This window comes from Squalius cephalus (genome assembly GCF_949319135.1).
Source record: "Squalius cephalus genome assembly, chromosome: 1".
Classification (NCBI taxonomy): domain Eukaryota; kingdom Metazoa; phylum Chordata; class Actinopteri; order Cypriniformes; family Leuciscidae; genus Squalius; species Squalius cephalus.
Genome location: NC_137122.1, coordinates 42,012,814 through 42,026,755, shown reverse-complemented (window position 1 = coordinate 42,026,755; position 13,942 = coordinate 42,012,814). Strand labels below are relative to the sequence as shown.

General features: G+C 35.5%; 1 protein-coding gene across 2 annotated transcripts; it reads right to left on the bottom strand.

Moving 5' to 3' along the window:
* Positions 1-615: 615 nt before the first annotated feature.
* Positions 616-13,535, bottom strand: mettl22 (methyltransferase 22, Kin17 lysine). 2 transcript variants are annotated; one of them, XM_079868989.1, is made up of 11 exons: positions 13,391-13,535; positions 12,898-13,023; positions 8,894-9,154; positions 8,693-8,733; positions 8,469-8,613; positions 3,875-3,946; positions 3,374-3,427; positions 3,003-3,083; positions 2,736-2,838; positions 2,137-2,305; positions 616-1,898 (listed from the first exon to the last, which is right to left on the bottom strand). In XM_079868989.1, exons 2-11 carry the CDS (start codon positions 13,001-13,003, stop codon positions 1,866-1,868), a joined length of 1,065 nt encoding a protein of 354 aa, XP_079725115.1. In that variant the 5' UTR covers positions 13,004-13,023; positions 13,391-13,535; the 3' UTR covers positions 616-1,865. The 2 variants fall into 2 exon arrangements, with proteins under 2 accessions (XP_079725115.1, XP_079725116.1); XM_079868990.1 differs by lacking the exon at positions 3,374-3,427 and having other exon boundaries at positions 12,898-13,535.
* Between the last annotated feature and the right edge of the window lie 407 nt (positions 13,536-13,942).

Genomic DNA, 13,942 nt, shown 5'->3' with positions numbered 1-13,942 from the left:
GAATCTTTTGAATCACGGACGCGGTTCACCAAAAGATTCGTTCACTGATTTAATTCAGTGTTCTGTATGCCAGTAGGTGGCGTTATGAGAGTTACTGAATCATTCGTTCAACCGATTCCTTACTAAAGAACTTGCAAATACATAAAAAATACATAAAAACATAAAAGTTTAAAAGCAGCGGAAGAAAAGGCATAGGCTACCTTAAAACTCTCTAATTCAGGGGTTCCCAAACTTTTCCATTCCAGGAGCAGTATAATCTCAAGACCCACCAATATATCTTAATCAAAAGTTTGATGAATTTATTTTCTGGAAATTCAGATTTTGTGGTGGCTGTGCTTTAAATAATCTTAATTTACGTGATGAAGGATTTTGAAAGTCTGACAGTAGAGAAAAGTAGTCAAATGTAATCAGTTACATTACTTTAATGAAGTAATTGAAATAGTTACACTACTTATTCAATTTTAAATAGAGTAACAAGTAATCTGTAACCTATTACAAATTTATATTATAAATTTACTTAAAAGTAAATTTAGCTGCAGCCGTGACCCTTTTACCACTCTGAAAACCCCTGCTTTAGTCTAATTAATCAATAGATAGACAGACAGACAAACAGATCATTTAAAGACATTTATTAAATATAAGAAAAAAAAACCTGAACGAATCATATCCCACTTCTTTCGTTCATTTTGTTATTTATGATTCGTTTAGACTCGAATGGGGGCGTTTTCGTTCAGTAGGTACAACCAATCAAATGCGTTTTAACAGCCCGCACTCTAGTGCTATTGGTTCGTCCAATGGTCAGTCTCAGGAGTCAGCGAAATGGGTCCATCAAAATGAACGATTCATTCAATTAGAAGATCTGCTCAAAAACACCAATTCCATGAAAGATACATTAGCGTTTAGTCAAAAATACACATTTCCCATATTGTATCCAATGCAAATGCTACATTCAGAGTCCACACATCATTACAAAAACTATAGAATATGACCATTAAGATTAAGATTTAAAAGGAAACTTTAAAGGTAGCAATACATTTAAATACATTTCAAGTGCTAATTCAGGCTCTCTCTACCTTTCAACTGTGCATTGAAACACCATAAACAAACAACAATACCATGCTGATTTATAAATCGAATGGCTCCATGAACAATTAGCCAAAACAAGAAGAACTGGTCAGACCTGACAGATTGACATGAATTCGTAATCATCTGCTTTACGAGTCATTTCTTAACTCCTGTAACCTCTAGTGTTCAAAGAAGGAACAACAACACTCTGGCACTTTACCTCTGTGTTGCTGTATATTTGCATGAAACGACTTTAAACGCGCGCTTGTGTGTAGACACACACACACCAACATATGATGCATTTTTTTTTTTTTTTATGTATTGGATGCAAATGCAAAGATCTACAAATATCTACAGTTTAGGTCATAAAATTAATAAATAATAGATTTGCATGATGCTCTTCAGTATCTTAAAATCTATATTTGCTGAAACACATTTTTGGCATAGGTAGTAATATCATATTACCTCAATGACAATACATTCGTGTTTGTTTTCAACATTTCATAAAACATGTCAATAGAATTTCCATAAACTCTCCCAATGATCCTTTGAAAAAACTTGCCCCAAACCAACTCTAAAAATGAAAGCTGGTCACAGTATAACATGCATAAGCACCAACATTCTCGTCTGAAATGGCATTCCTTTATAATTGTAGTTTTTAATGACCAAATTTAAGAGCAAATTATCAAACCAAATACTTTGAATTTCAATTTATAAGGAAAACAGGAATTACAAAGACAGATTCATTCTGCAAACATGGTGTTAAAAGGAAACTTAAAAACCCGTGGTGGTATTACATATTAAAGTCTTTCTGCGGTCACCTTCCAAAGTTCCTGCAGAGGAGCAGAGGATAGAATCCTTAATGAAATACATTTTGACACTGTTAATCAGAACACAATTTACTACAAGCATGAACAGCTCCCTCTAATGGCCCAAATGGTCAACCACCATTGTTTTTACTGTGCTTTATAGATAAAATGATTGATTGATACTACTGTATATGATACATATTTAAAAACAAACAAACAATTGAATTATTTATAATTATAAATACAGACAAGCGCCTCTCACCAGCTGGTCCACCCTTTCATACTGAAAGAACTGTGAAAAGGAGATCTTCACAGGCTCAACCGTGAAATTCATCTTTCCATCTGTCATCTGCTGTAACTGGTCTAGGCAGTGACGGAAGTGATCATAAGCTTCACAAGCCACGTCCATGTGTCGAAGAGTGAAGTTCAATCTGCGGAAATACACAAACCATTCAAAATAGAACAAGAGATCTAGGTTTTTCTTGGTTAGCATGGCCCTGTTAGCCACTGCTGATAAATGCCATAACTACACCAATCTGCAGCCCAAAATCATCTTTCTTCATTGGATGACCGTGTAAACTGACTAAATAATCAATATCAAATATTTCACTAAAATAGATGATTTTCCTAAAGTATACTAATTGTTCTATTTATTTTATTATGTATTCATTATTTTATTTAAAAGTAACATACTTTAAGCTAAATATATAATAGCTAAATGATTTACCTAATGTATAATAATAATTATGTATTCATTATTTTATTTAAATTTAATTTATTACTGCTGGCAGTTACAATGATGAATGTGAATGGGGAAAAAAATGAGCTACAAGTGATGTCTTGGCAACAGGCCATTCTAACCTCTTTTCTATGGAGATGTAGGATGTGCTGGGGTGCCGCATGTTGCTGGAAAGTCTATATAGTATTCTGAACAGAGCGTCTGTAAGATCGTCATCATAGCACACTGAAGGGGAAGAACAAAACATTCTTAACAAATAACAAATGACCATCAATCAGGCTTTTATCATGCTCACTGAGAGCACCTATCATTATGTTAATACTCTCTCCAGTTTGTATTAAGGTAATGAATTCATTGTTAATTATGAAAAGCACTCCTTGCAAATGTACCATCTGCTGCGATCAAAACCGTGGTATTATCATGCAAGTCTGCTACTTCTGCGTCAGTCCAGCAGAACTCCAAATCGGCATCTGGGGAGAGTTGAAATATGAGGTGAAATGAGATGACAACCACATGTTGACTTTCAGAAGTCCTATTTCACAGGTCAGCATCACTGGTATTATGAGTGTTAGAAAGCCCTGTGAATTATACTGTGTCAAACGCCCATAGATAGACTATACTTCCCACTTAGAAATGGATTCTACAGAAGGTGAGGAGACTGCACAGCTCTAATAGACGTAACTGGTCATGTTACGATCGCAGTTCTGGCTCTGATCCACACCAATTAGCATCTCACACCTGATGTTCCTTGAGTTCTTACCTGTGCAGAAATCATCTGCCATCCAGTCCAGCTGCCGCACCTTTATTTCACTCTCTGATGGATGTTTAGAGGGGAAATCAAGATGAAGGAAAGAAAAAAAAATGTATGAAATTACACTTGAACTATTTATGGAAGCCACCTATACGAGGAGTGATGGTTTGAATAACATGGCAGACCAATTGGATTACATCAATGAACTCATGTTTTACCTGACAGACGCTATCCTTTACACATATGATGATGTTGACATTTAGACTTAAGACAGAACATTATGTGAATGAATTAGCTTCAGCATGAAACCGATCTGTATTTGAACTGGCAAAAGAACTAAAGAACTGGCATGTTTTGTTTAGACGATTACAGAGGCACAAAACCGAGGAGCACATGGCACAGGCGCTCTGCCAGAGGAAGTACTCCTTCCTTATGACACATTATCAACGTGACAAGCTGTCGTTAATGAGAGAACGCTGCTTGAAATCCTGATATGGTGTTAATGTTTACCTTGGGGTTCAAAGTGCAGCTTGTTCAAAGTCACATTTCTCTGACACATGTTCAGAAGGTCTTCACCAACATCTGCAAAACACAAAGAGGCTTTCATTCAGTGAGCTAAAAACCTTCATCCATCATAACAAGCTATTTATCTTCTGAAGATAATCACAAAGCTAAAATGTTTTGAAATGAGCGGTGACTAATTCCACACATTGGCGCAGTATAAAAGACTACTAAAAGGAAAAATGAGACTATTATACTAAATGAGACTGAAAAAGGAGAAAACAAATTAGTGTCTTATTATACAGTATAATGCTAGTTACATTACACCGATATGCTAATGTATTCACGTACTATTGGTGTAAAATTAAAGAGAGACAAAATAAAAAGGTTTAATAAAGTCCAATAGTCAGTGTGTGGACATGAGTAAATGAGTTATGTACATTACTTACATCTCTATTTAGTGGCCAACAGGGATGCACAATATACAAGTTACATATCAGTCATCAGACAATATGAGAGATTTTTTAAAATCTTATCAGCCTATATTGAATATTTTATTGTGCATGCTCATTTCACATATTTTTACATGTAGATTACCTTTGTCATCATCAAACGCCCACTTAAAGGTCATTAAAACAAATTTGAATGAAAAAAATATACATCATATATTAATATACATGTAGATGTAATTATAAGCAAATCTCAAAATGAATATACATTTTTCATATTGTACATTTATGTTATAATGTAAATTCACATCGGATTCACACATGACTGACTTTATTTTTCACTTTAAGAGTTTTATTTTTTATTTCTTGAGACAAAATATTTCAGCATTTTGATATTGGTCATTAATTGATTGTTGGCCATGACATAAAAATAATCAGCAAATTGGCATCATCCATTATTTTTTATATTAGTGCATCCCTAGTGCCCAATGTGTTTGTGGACTATGAAACCTTTTAATCCAGTTCATGCCTGATTTGCATGAACATTTCTTTCTGCAACATATGAATATTTATCAAATTAGTTTTTATCACAATCTAGTGGTGCCCTAAAAGCTCCTTCCAGATTTTTATCAAGTCACAATAATCTTTTGTAATTCCCTGCACAGCGGCAGTCAAATAAAGACAGGACTTAGAAAAGGTCCAGCACAAATCTCACAGGAGGGAATGTGTTAGTGAATACTGTAACATCATTCGCACGAAGCAATTAAACCACTGGCTTCTCCAGTCTATTCAACAGTGAAGTTCTAAATCAATGTTTCTCTCTATCAAATATTCCAGAAAATGAAAAAGGTCTTGTTGTCACAAACCTAAGAGCAGCTTTTGTCCATACCCTTCTAATATAAACTTGACACAAAAGTCTGTCGAGAATAACATCTGGGAATAAAATCTACAACGTGCCTGTGTGTGATTTGTTCTGCAATCTTTGAAGATAATGCTGTCGTTTATTGTCTACACCAAGCCTTTCCAAGCTCTTTAAAATGGCTTATCAATGGCTGTGTTCCATCCTGTTTTAAACATGCAGTGATACAACCAGTCCTTAAAAAAAGCCTAATCTCTGCCCATTACTAATTTGAACAAATTATTGTCCCATCTCAAAACTTCCTTTTCTTTTTAAGGTACTGAAGAAGGTTTTATTAGAGAGAAAATTAGACAGGTTTCAGTCTGGTTTTAGAGCACAGTACTGTACAGTAATTTGCTCTTTGGAAAGTGTTGAATGATCTGATACTGAGTATTGATTCGGATGACGTTCTGGTTCTTTTGGACCTTAGTGCAGCCTTAAACAAAAGTGATCATTCAAATCGTTTGAAACTTCTTGAGCAGTATGTTGGAAATAGGGGATCAGCATTAATTTGGTTTTCGGGCCTTTCTTAAAGGATGAACTTTTTTCAGTAGCTACTGAAAACTTCTCCTTTTCTGCAGCTTGTACATGTGGTGTGTGCTGTATCTGCTTCCATTAACCAATATTTTTCTTAAGCATCAGATTTCATATCATTGTTATGCAGACGATTAAAATCAGATAAGAACATGTCCCTTAAGACACTGTTCGACTGTTTAAGCGATATCAAAAGCTAGATGGCGGAACATCTTCTTCAACTGAATGACTCCAAAACCAAAGTGTTAGTTTTTGGTCCATCTGAATGTAACAATATCCTTTCTAAAAGTCAGATCCTTATAATCAACACAGTAAATTCTCAAGCAAGAAATTTATGAGCAATTTTTGATTCAACACTCAAATTTGATAAACAAATAAGTTCAGTTGTTAAATCAGCATTTTTTCAGCTTATGAAATAGGGTTATGGAATAGCTTGCCCTCGTACATACGATCTTCCTCTTCTATACAGGTTTTTAAATCTTCGATTAAGACGCATATTTTTATGTTAGCTTATGAGTTCGATTAACGAGTCTCAGCATTGCTGAGGTAATAATGTAGGGTTTGATTGTATTACTTGTTACTATGTTTCTTTTCTTTTTTTTGAAAATTCAACAAATTTGTGATTGTGATGATATGATCTGATTTTATTGCTATTACTCTAATTTACTTGCTTGTGCAGCACTTTGGTCAGCCCTGCCATTATTAAATGTGTCATATATACTGTATATATGTATGTATGTATGCATGCATGCATGTATGTATGTATATACACACACACACACATACATACATACATACATACATAATATATATATATATATATATACACACACACACACACACATATACATATATATACATATATATACACATATATATATATATATATATATATATATATATATATACAGTGGGGGAAATAAGTATTGAACACGTCACCATTTTTCTCAGTAAATATATTTCCAAAGATGCTATTGACATGAAATTTTTTGTTTTCGACCTCGACCAGGTGCTCCTCGCAAGATTTCTGACAGAGGAGTGAAAAGAATAATCAGAAGAGTTGTCCAAGAGCCAAGGACCACTTGTGGAGAGCTTCAAAAAGACCTGCAGATAGCAGGTACTGTGTTCTCAAAGAAAACACCTCCATGGCCTGTATGCAAGCTCACCACGCAAGACTCCATTACTGAAGAAAAAAAGCATGTTGAAGCTCGTTTAAAGTTTGCTGCACAACCTTTGGAAAAGCCAGGGAAATACTGGGAGAATTTAGTGTGGTCACATGAGAGCAAAATTGAATTGTTTGGATGCCATAATACACACCATGTTTGGAGGAGAAATGGCACTGCACATTACCCTAAAAACACCATACACCTTGGTGTTGGCTCTTGGACAACTCTTCTGATTATTCTTTTCACTCCTCTGTCAGAAATCTTGCGAGGAGCACCTGGTCGAGGCAAATTTATGGTGAAATGATTGTCTTTCCACTTCCGTATTATGGCCCCAACAGTGCTCACTGGAACATTCAGAAGCTTAGAATGGTGCCTATAACCAATGCCATCATTATGTGTTGGAACAATTAGGTTGCGAAGGTCTTGAGAAAGCTCTTCGCTTTTACCCATCATGAGATGTGTCTTGTGTGACACCTTGGCAATGAGACCTTTTTGTAGGCCATCCGTTGGGACTGAACCAGCTGTTATTAATTTGCACGGACAGGGGGCTGGATTGCTTTTTAATTACTAATAGTTTTAAGCTGTTGTCTTGGCTTTCCATGCCTTTTTGCACCTCCCTTTCTTCATGTGTTCAATACTTTTTCCCTGTGTCATTTCACATTATCACACATAACTTAATTTCTGACCTTATTTGTTTTGGTTTCTTTGTATGTACTGATTCCTTGGGTTGTTATCAACATCTGGTGAAAATTTCATGTCAATAACACCTTTGGAAATATATTTACTGAGAAAAATGGTGACGTGTCCAATACTTATTTCCCCCACTGTATATATACATACAGTGCTATGCATAAGTTTAGACACCCATGCTAAAGTTGACTAAAAAGAGGAATAAAAAATCATCTTTTGGAAATTGAACTTAATGCCTTAATTTAAAAAATGAGGAAAAATCCAACCTTTAAGGACACCAATTTTCTTTGTGAATGAATAATGTATCGTAAATAAATAAATGTTCTTCCTTAAAATACAGGGTGCATAAGTTTGGACACCCCTATGTTAAATTCCCATAGAGGCAGGCAGATTTTTATTTTTAAAGGCCAGTTACTTCATGGATCCAGGATACTATGCATCCTGATAAAGTTCCCTTGGCCTCTGGAATTAAAATAGCCCCACATCATCACATAGCCTTCACCATACCTGGAGATTGGCATGGTTTTATTTCAGTTAGCCTAATAGCTAGTTTGATTTGCATTGAGAGATGATCTTATGGAAATTACTCCATGCCAATCTCTAGGTATGGTTTGTGTGTACACAGTACACACAAATATATTATGTAAACAAACTTTTATTTTGGATGCGATTAATCGCGATTAATCTTTTGACAGCCCTAATATATATATATATATATATATATATATATATATATATATATAAAACAGCCTTTAGCAAGGGAATTATCAGCATGAACAGTCCCTGATCCATTATTCTCTACTTTTGCTCGTTCTAAAATGCACTTTTTTATTTAAACTACTAAATCAACTCAATTACATCACCACCTGTGCAGTACACCGTTTTAGCCACCATTGCCATGACAATGCTGGTCAGTCCCGTTCCAGCTCCAAGCTCAAGGACAGTAGCGCCTTTGAACATGCTTTCTTGTGCCAGGATGAAATCAGCCAAAAGGAAAGCACCACGCCAGATCTGCAAAGAAAAACAACAACTTTGAACAGTGCAGTAGAGTAGACGTACTGCATAATTACCCATTCGTCGCTCTCCTCACCTGTTTCCCTACATCCTCCAGAGACGTCGCCATAGTATGCTCTGTTAGAACACATTTAAAGAGATGCAAGGTGTCATAAAATATGACAAAACAATCCATTAAACCACATAAATCTCTCAAGTCAAGTCAAGTCATCTTCATTTATATAGCGCTTTTAACAATGTAGATTGTTTCATGTAATGATTGTAATGTAACCCTCACCAATCTTAATGATGTCACCATCCTCCTCCTCCTCCTCAGAATCTTCATCCTGGTCGGTCAGCGTCACTGCAGATTGACTGAGGATAACTGGACATACTGCATCCCTGTTACAGGTGGGGTATCTGGGCCTTCTCACCACATCCAGGTCCCCATCTTCATCCCGAGGAACGTTTGATGCATCAGAGTTCTCATGGACAGGTGAATCACAGCCTGAGTCCTTCCCATTGTAATCCCGCAGAATCCTAAACTTTGAAGTGAAGACTAGACATACAAATGCAAATCCATTTTTAGTTAATATACAAAAGGTGTGAACTCATAACTAGCTTAGAACAGTCACACCAGCCTCAGCTACAGCAGATGCAAAGATCTTAAGTCAGCTACAGTATAGTGAGCTAATGAACTCTGGCTGTGGCAGACAGAATGACAGAGGCCTTTTTGCACTGAGCAGATATGTGATTTCTGCCTTTTCTGCAGTGGTAAAAACCATGTATTAGTCTGTCTGGTGCCATTTGACTGGGCCATCGATCGACCCAGTTCTAAGAAAAGAGTCTCTACATCATTTAGATGGATTTTTTTTGTAGTAGTGACAAAAAAGACAAAAGGTTTGATTAAACTGATTAGTTTGTATGCTTTACCGAAGAGGCATACATCAGAAAAAAGAAATCAATAATAAATCATAGTTCTATATTCACAACTGAAAGACACATAATTTTTTTTAAATCTGATTAGGTCCATTTATAAGGTTAGTAAAAATTTCTTGAAACCAGACTGACATAATTATTTTAAAAAACAAACAAACATAGTTTGACCTTTAAAGGTGCCATGGCATGAATTTTTTTATTATTTATAATGTTTCCTGGGGTGCCCTTATAATGTTAGTATGTTTTTTAGATCAAAAATGGTCATAATTTTGAAATAAAAGGGATTTTTCCAAGCCTGGTTTTAGCCTCTGATTTGAATGCTCAGTTTGAAGGGGCGTGTCTGTGTGAGACTTCAGTGTAAACGCCCACTGCTGTGATTGGCTGACATGTTTGCATATGAAATAGCTAGCATTACATGTGGAACTCTCTCGAAAACTTTTACTATTACAGCTATTATACGTTTTTACTATTACAGCTATCGAGATTAACGAATCGTGAGAAGTTTTTAAAGTATTTAGATCTATTCCCATCACATAAAAGGTTGCAGTGATGAGCACTGAGCAGATGACAGTCTGTTGATCGCGTGAATGAAGATCTTATCATTGCAACACAATTGCTGCACTCTCACTAATGCTTTCATACAGTAAGAGCTTCGTTGTGCAGTGTAACAGCGTCAAAATGAGTTTTGGTGTGTTTTGTTCGTAACAAGTGTCCAGATAAACTCACGCTGTGTGAATGACAGCTTCAAGGGCGATTGGAAAGGGATTGTTCTTCGATCGCTTTCTGTAAATATTTTAATCACTGTTTAAGTAAGATTATTTTCATCCTACTAAGAGAAACGATGTGAAATAGATATTTTAGTCACTGGCTTGATTTACTGATGCATAAACAGTATTGAACGATTTTGAGAGAAAGATTATCTGTCTGAACTTGAACAATTACACATCAGAAATTCTTCAGAGGCTTAAATTCTTTCTCATGGGCGGGCCAAATTCTCTTTGCGGGCAAAGCAGAGAAAGGGGAGGTAACCTTTCCCCTTATGACGACATAAGGGGAAGATTCCAGATTCGCCCGTCTGAGCCTTAATTTTCTCAAAGGCGAAGCAGGATACCCAGGGCTTGGTTTACACCTATCACAATTTCAAGCCACTGGGGGACCATAGGCAGGCTAGGGGAACTCATATTAATGTTAAAAAACCTCATAAAATGAAATTTTCATGGCATGGGACCTTTAAATATTTTTTTGACTATTGTACATTTAAAGGTTTATTTTGTTTGTATGCTACTGTTCAAAAGTTTGGACTTTTTTTGAAAGATGTTTTTGAAAGAAGTCTCTTGTACTCACCAAAACTGTACTTATTTGATGTAAAATACAGTAAAAACAATATTTTGAAATATTAGTAACTTAAAATAACTTTTCTATTTTAATATATTTTAAAATGTAATTTATTCAGTTGATGGCAATTTTTAGCATCATTACTCCAGTTGTCAGTGTCACAGGATCCTTCAAAAATCATTCTAATATGATGATTTGGGGATCAAGAAACATTTATTATTACCATCAATGTTAAAAACAGTTGTGCTGCACCTGCTTAATATTTTTGTGAAAACAGTGATAATTTTTTTAAGAATTCTTTGATTAATAGAAAATTCAAAAGAATAGCATTTATTTTAAGTAGATTACTTGCTGATCCCAAACTTTTGAATGGCAATGTATGCAATGCATAATTAAATTACTATTGCATTTTATTATATGCATTTAGCATTGTTTTCCCTGCTGTTCACAATTAGAACTGACCTGCAACTCATTTTTGAGTCTGCAACCCTGCAGTTGAACAACACTAAATCAAAGAATACTGCATTCAAATGTACTCTAATACAGACAAACAGAGATTTGAATGGGATATGAGAACAAAAGCACAGACATATTAAAGAGGTCTAGTGTAAAAATATTAGAAATTAGTTCTAGAGGGTTTGGACCAATGACAAAATGTGGCGTTTAAAAATGAAACTTTGGATGGGAAAGAGTGAATCTTAAAACTCAGTCTGGATTATTTTTAATTACTAATCTACTATGTTTAAAAGTGAGACTGATAGAGAAATTATGGGCACAGAACTTTTGTGTCAAACGTTTAAAATGGAGCTTTCTGGCTGATGGAGTTCGCACAGCATGCATCTTATTATACAAGAGCAGAACCATAAAGCTCAGTTTTACAGTGTCAGCTCCAGTCTAGCGTTGTAAAGTCATCTCATCTCATCTCTGCTGTTCAAAAATCAGGCTCTTTTTAGTTTTCTAAGAATAGTGATAGGTCGTATACAGTATAATTTCAGCTTCATTTAAGCCTAGCTGCTTTGGTGAGGATAATGAATCTCAGCCTATGCAACTGCGCTCATGTTCACATTTGGAGTTTAAAGGCCCAGAAAAGGCCACCCAGTAATGCTGTAAATGCACAGTAATAAAAATAACAGCTCTGGCATTAACTTAGCAAAAACACTGGAACAAATTGCTGTGTTTATTCAGTTTGGCCACATAAGAAAATCCTACTTTATGTGTGTGTGATTATTATAAGTCGGAATTGAGTGCCTGCTGGTCATTCTTAAGTTCATAGGCTAATAACTTTCTAAAGGTAAACCTGTGTATACAGGGAATGGTTAACAGTCAGTGCGTAAATACTTAAGGCACACATGGAAACCAAATAGACAGGGATCAAGGCTATTAACACAAAAGGTTACAGTCGGTTAAGATAAACTCTCATACATGTAATACAGAGCAGGGAAATTATGTTATCTGTAATCATGCCAAAAATAAGTGTCAAGTGATGGAAAAAAGCCGAAAGAAAAGCAAGAAATAGCAAGAAAACAAAACACGGTGTAAAGGAAATAGCTAGGCTCAGAATAGCATACTAATAGAATAGCATACATACATACACCTACACATGCAGTATTTAATGTGAATACTGTGCACAGTACGCATGAAATACCAGGAAGACTCACCACAGACCTGCAACTCATTTTTGGTTTGTGACCCTGCAGTTGAAAAACACTGGCCTATGTGCTATCTCAAGGATGTTCTACTTGGTGAAATCACATTCACCTATGTGGTATATATGTGTACTGTGCACAGTATGCATATTAAATACAGCATGCATGAAATAGCTGGGAAGACCCACCACATTATCCTTCAGAAATCATTATATTATGCTGATTTGGTCTTTATAAATCATAAAATATATAGGCCTAGCTGTCTTTTAAGTCTTAGGATGGGGGTCCCCCAGACAAGGAAGATCAAATTTGGGAGATTGTGGTATGTAAAAAATGACAATTCCTACAATAAGATGCACAGATGTCTCCCAGCTCTCCTTACCTGGCTGTCCTACGCCGTTGAGTCTCTTCATGAGATGGCAAGCGTTTGGTAACAGCAGGTGCACATCAGACAGAACAGTGTCACTTCTAAATGTGACCTGATCCATGACCACCCCTGCATGTCACCCTATCAAGGTCGAACAAGGGGGAACAGGGCAATTTCAATCAAATACCTCATCATCCCCCACATGCAGTCGGAGAGATTATAAATCTGGAATTCTACACGAATGGAAAACTATTGTGAGACTATTTTCAGACAGTTCTACTCTAAAGGCAATAACCAAGTGGTCTGGTGAAGGATTCAGACCACTTGAGACTTTTTGAGCTTTTGTTTGGGCTCGATTGAAAGCGATTATTCTTTTCTAGAAATATCTTAAAGTGGGCGTGACCATGCGTTCAAGAAACACTCTCAAACTAAAGCCACTTTCTTTCTAACCGTTCCCTTCATTTTTTGGGTTAACCAGGAAGCTAAACAGAGAGTAGTTGATATTTACCGAGTTTTGACGAGGAGGAGTTTAGTCAAGTGCATAGATCATACTAATAATATGATGAGATACTGTAGTGTAGATTAAAGTTATATTGCAGCTCACTAGAGGTTAGACTTGCATTAGTGTTACATTAAAAGCAGACCGTGTGTGTACAAACCTTCTGAAAACAGTTCCACAACAGAACGCACTTATACTTTATAATGGTATGAATTAAATTCAATTACTGCATGACTTCATGTCAATTTCATTTTTATATATTATTTTATTATTTGGCACATTTATAATCTGAAATATTACATTTATTATCAACTCTTTTTCACAACGTTTGTTAGTTATTACTCTATAATAATTAATTATTGTTGATTATACTTGTTATTAATAAAACGTGTATTATTCATATTATTATAAATGAATGATAAGATACTTATAAATGCAATTATGACCCCATAATTTCAATTCGTTTTTATTAGTATGGCTACACTTTATTTTAATGTGTCCCTATTGCAGTGTAATTATAGGCTACATTTCAGTACTGAGTAATTTAAATGAACTGCATGT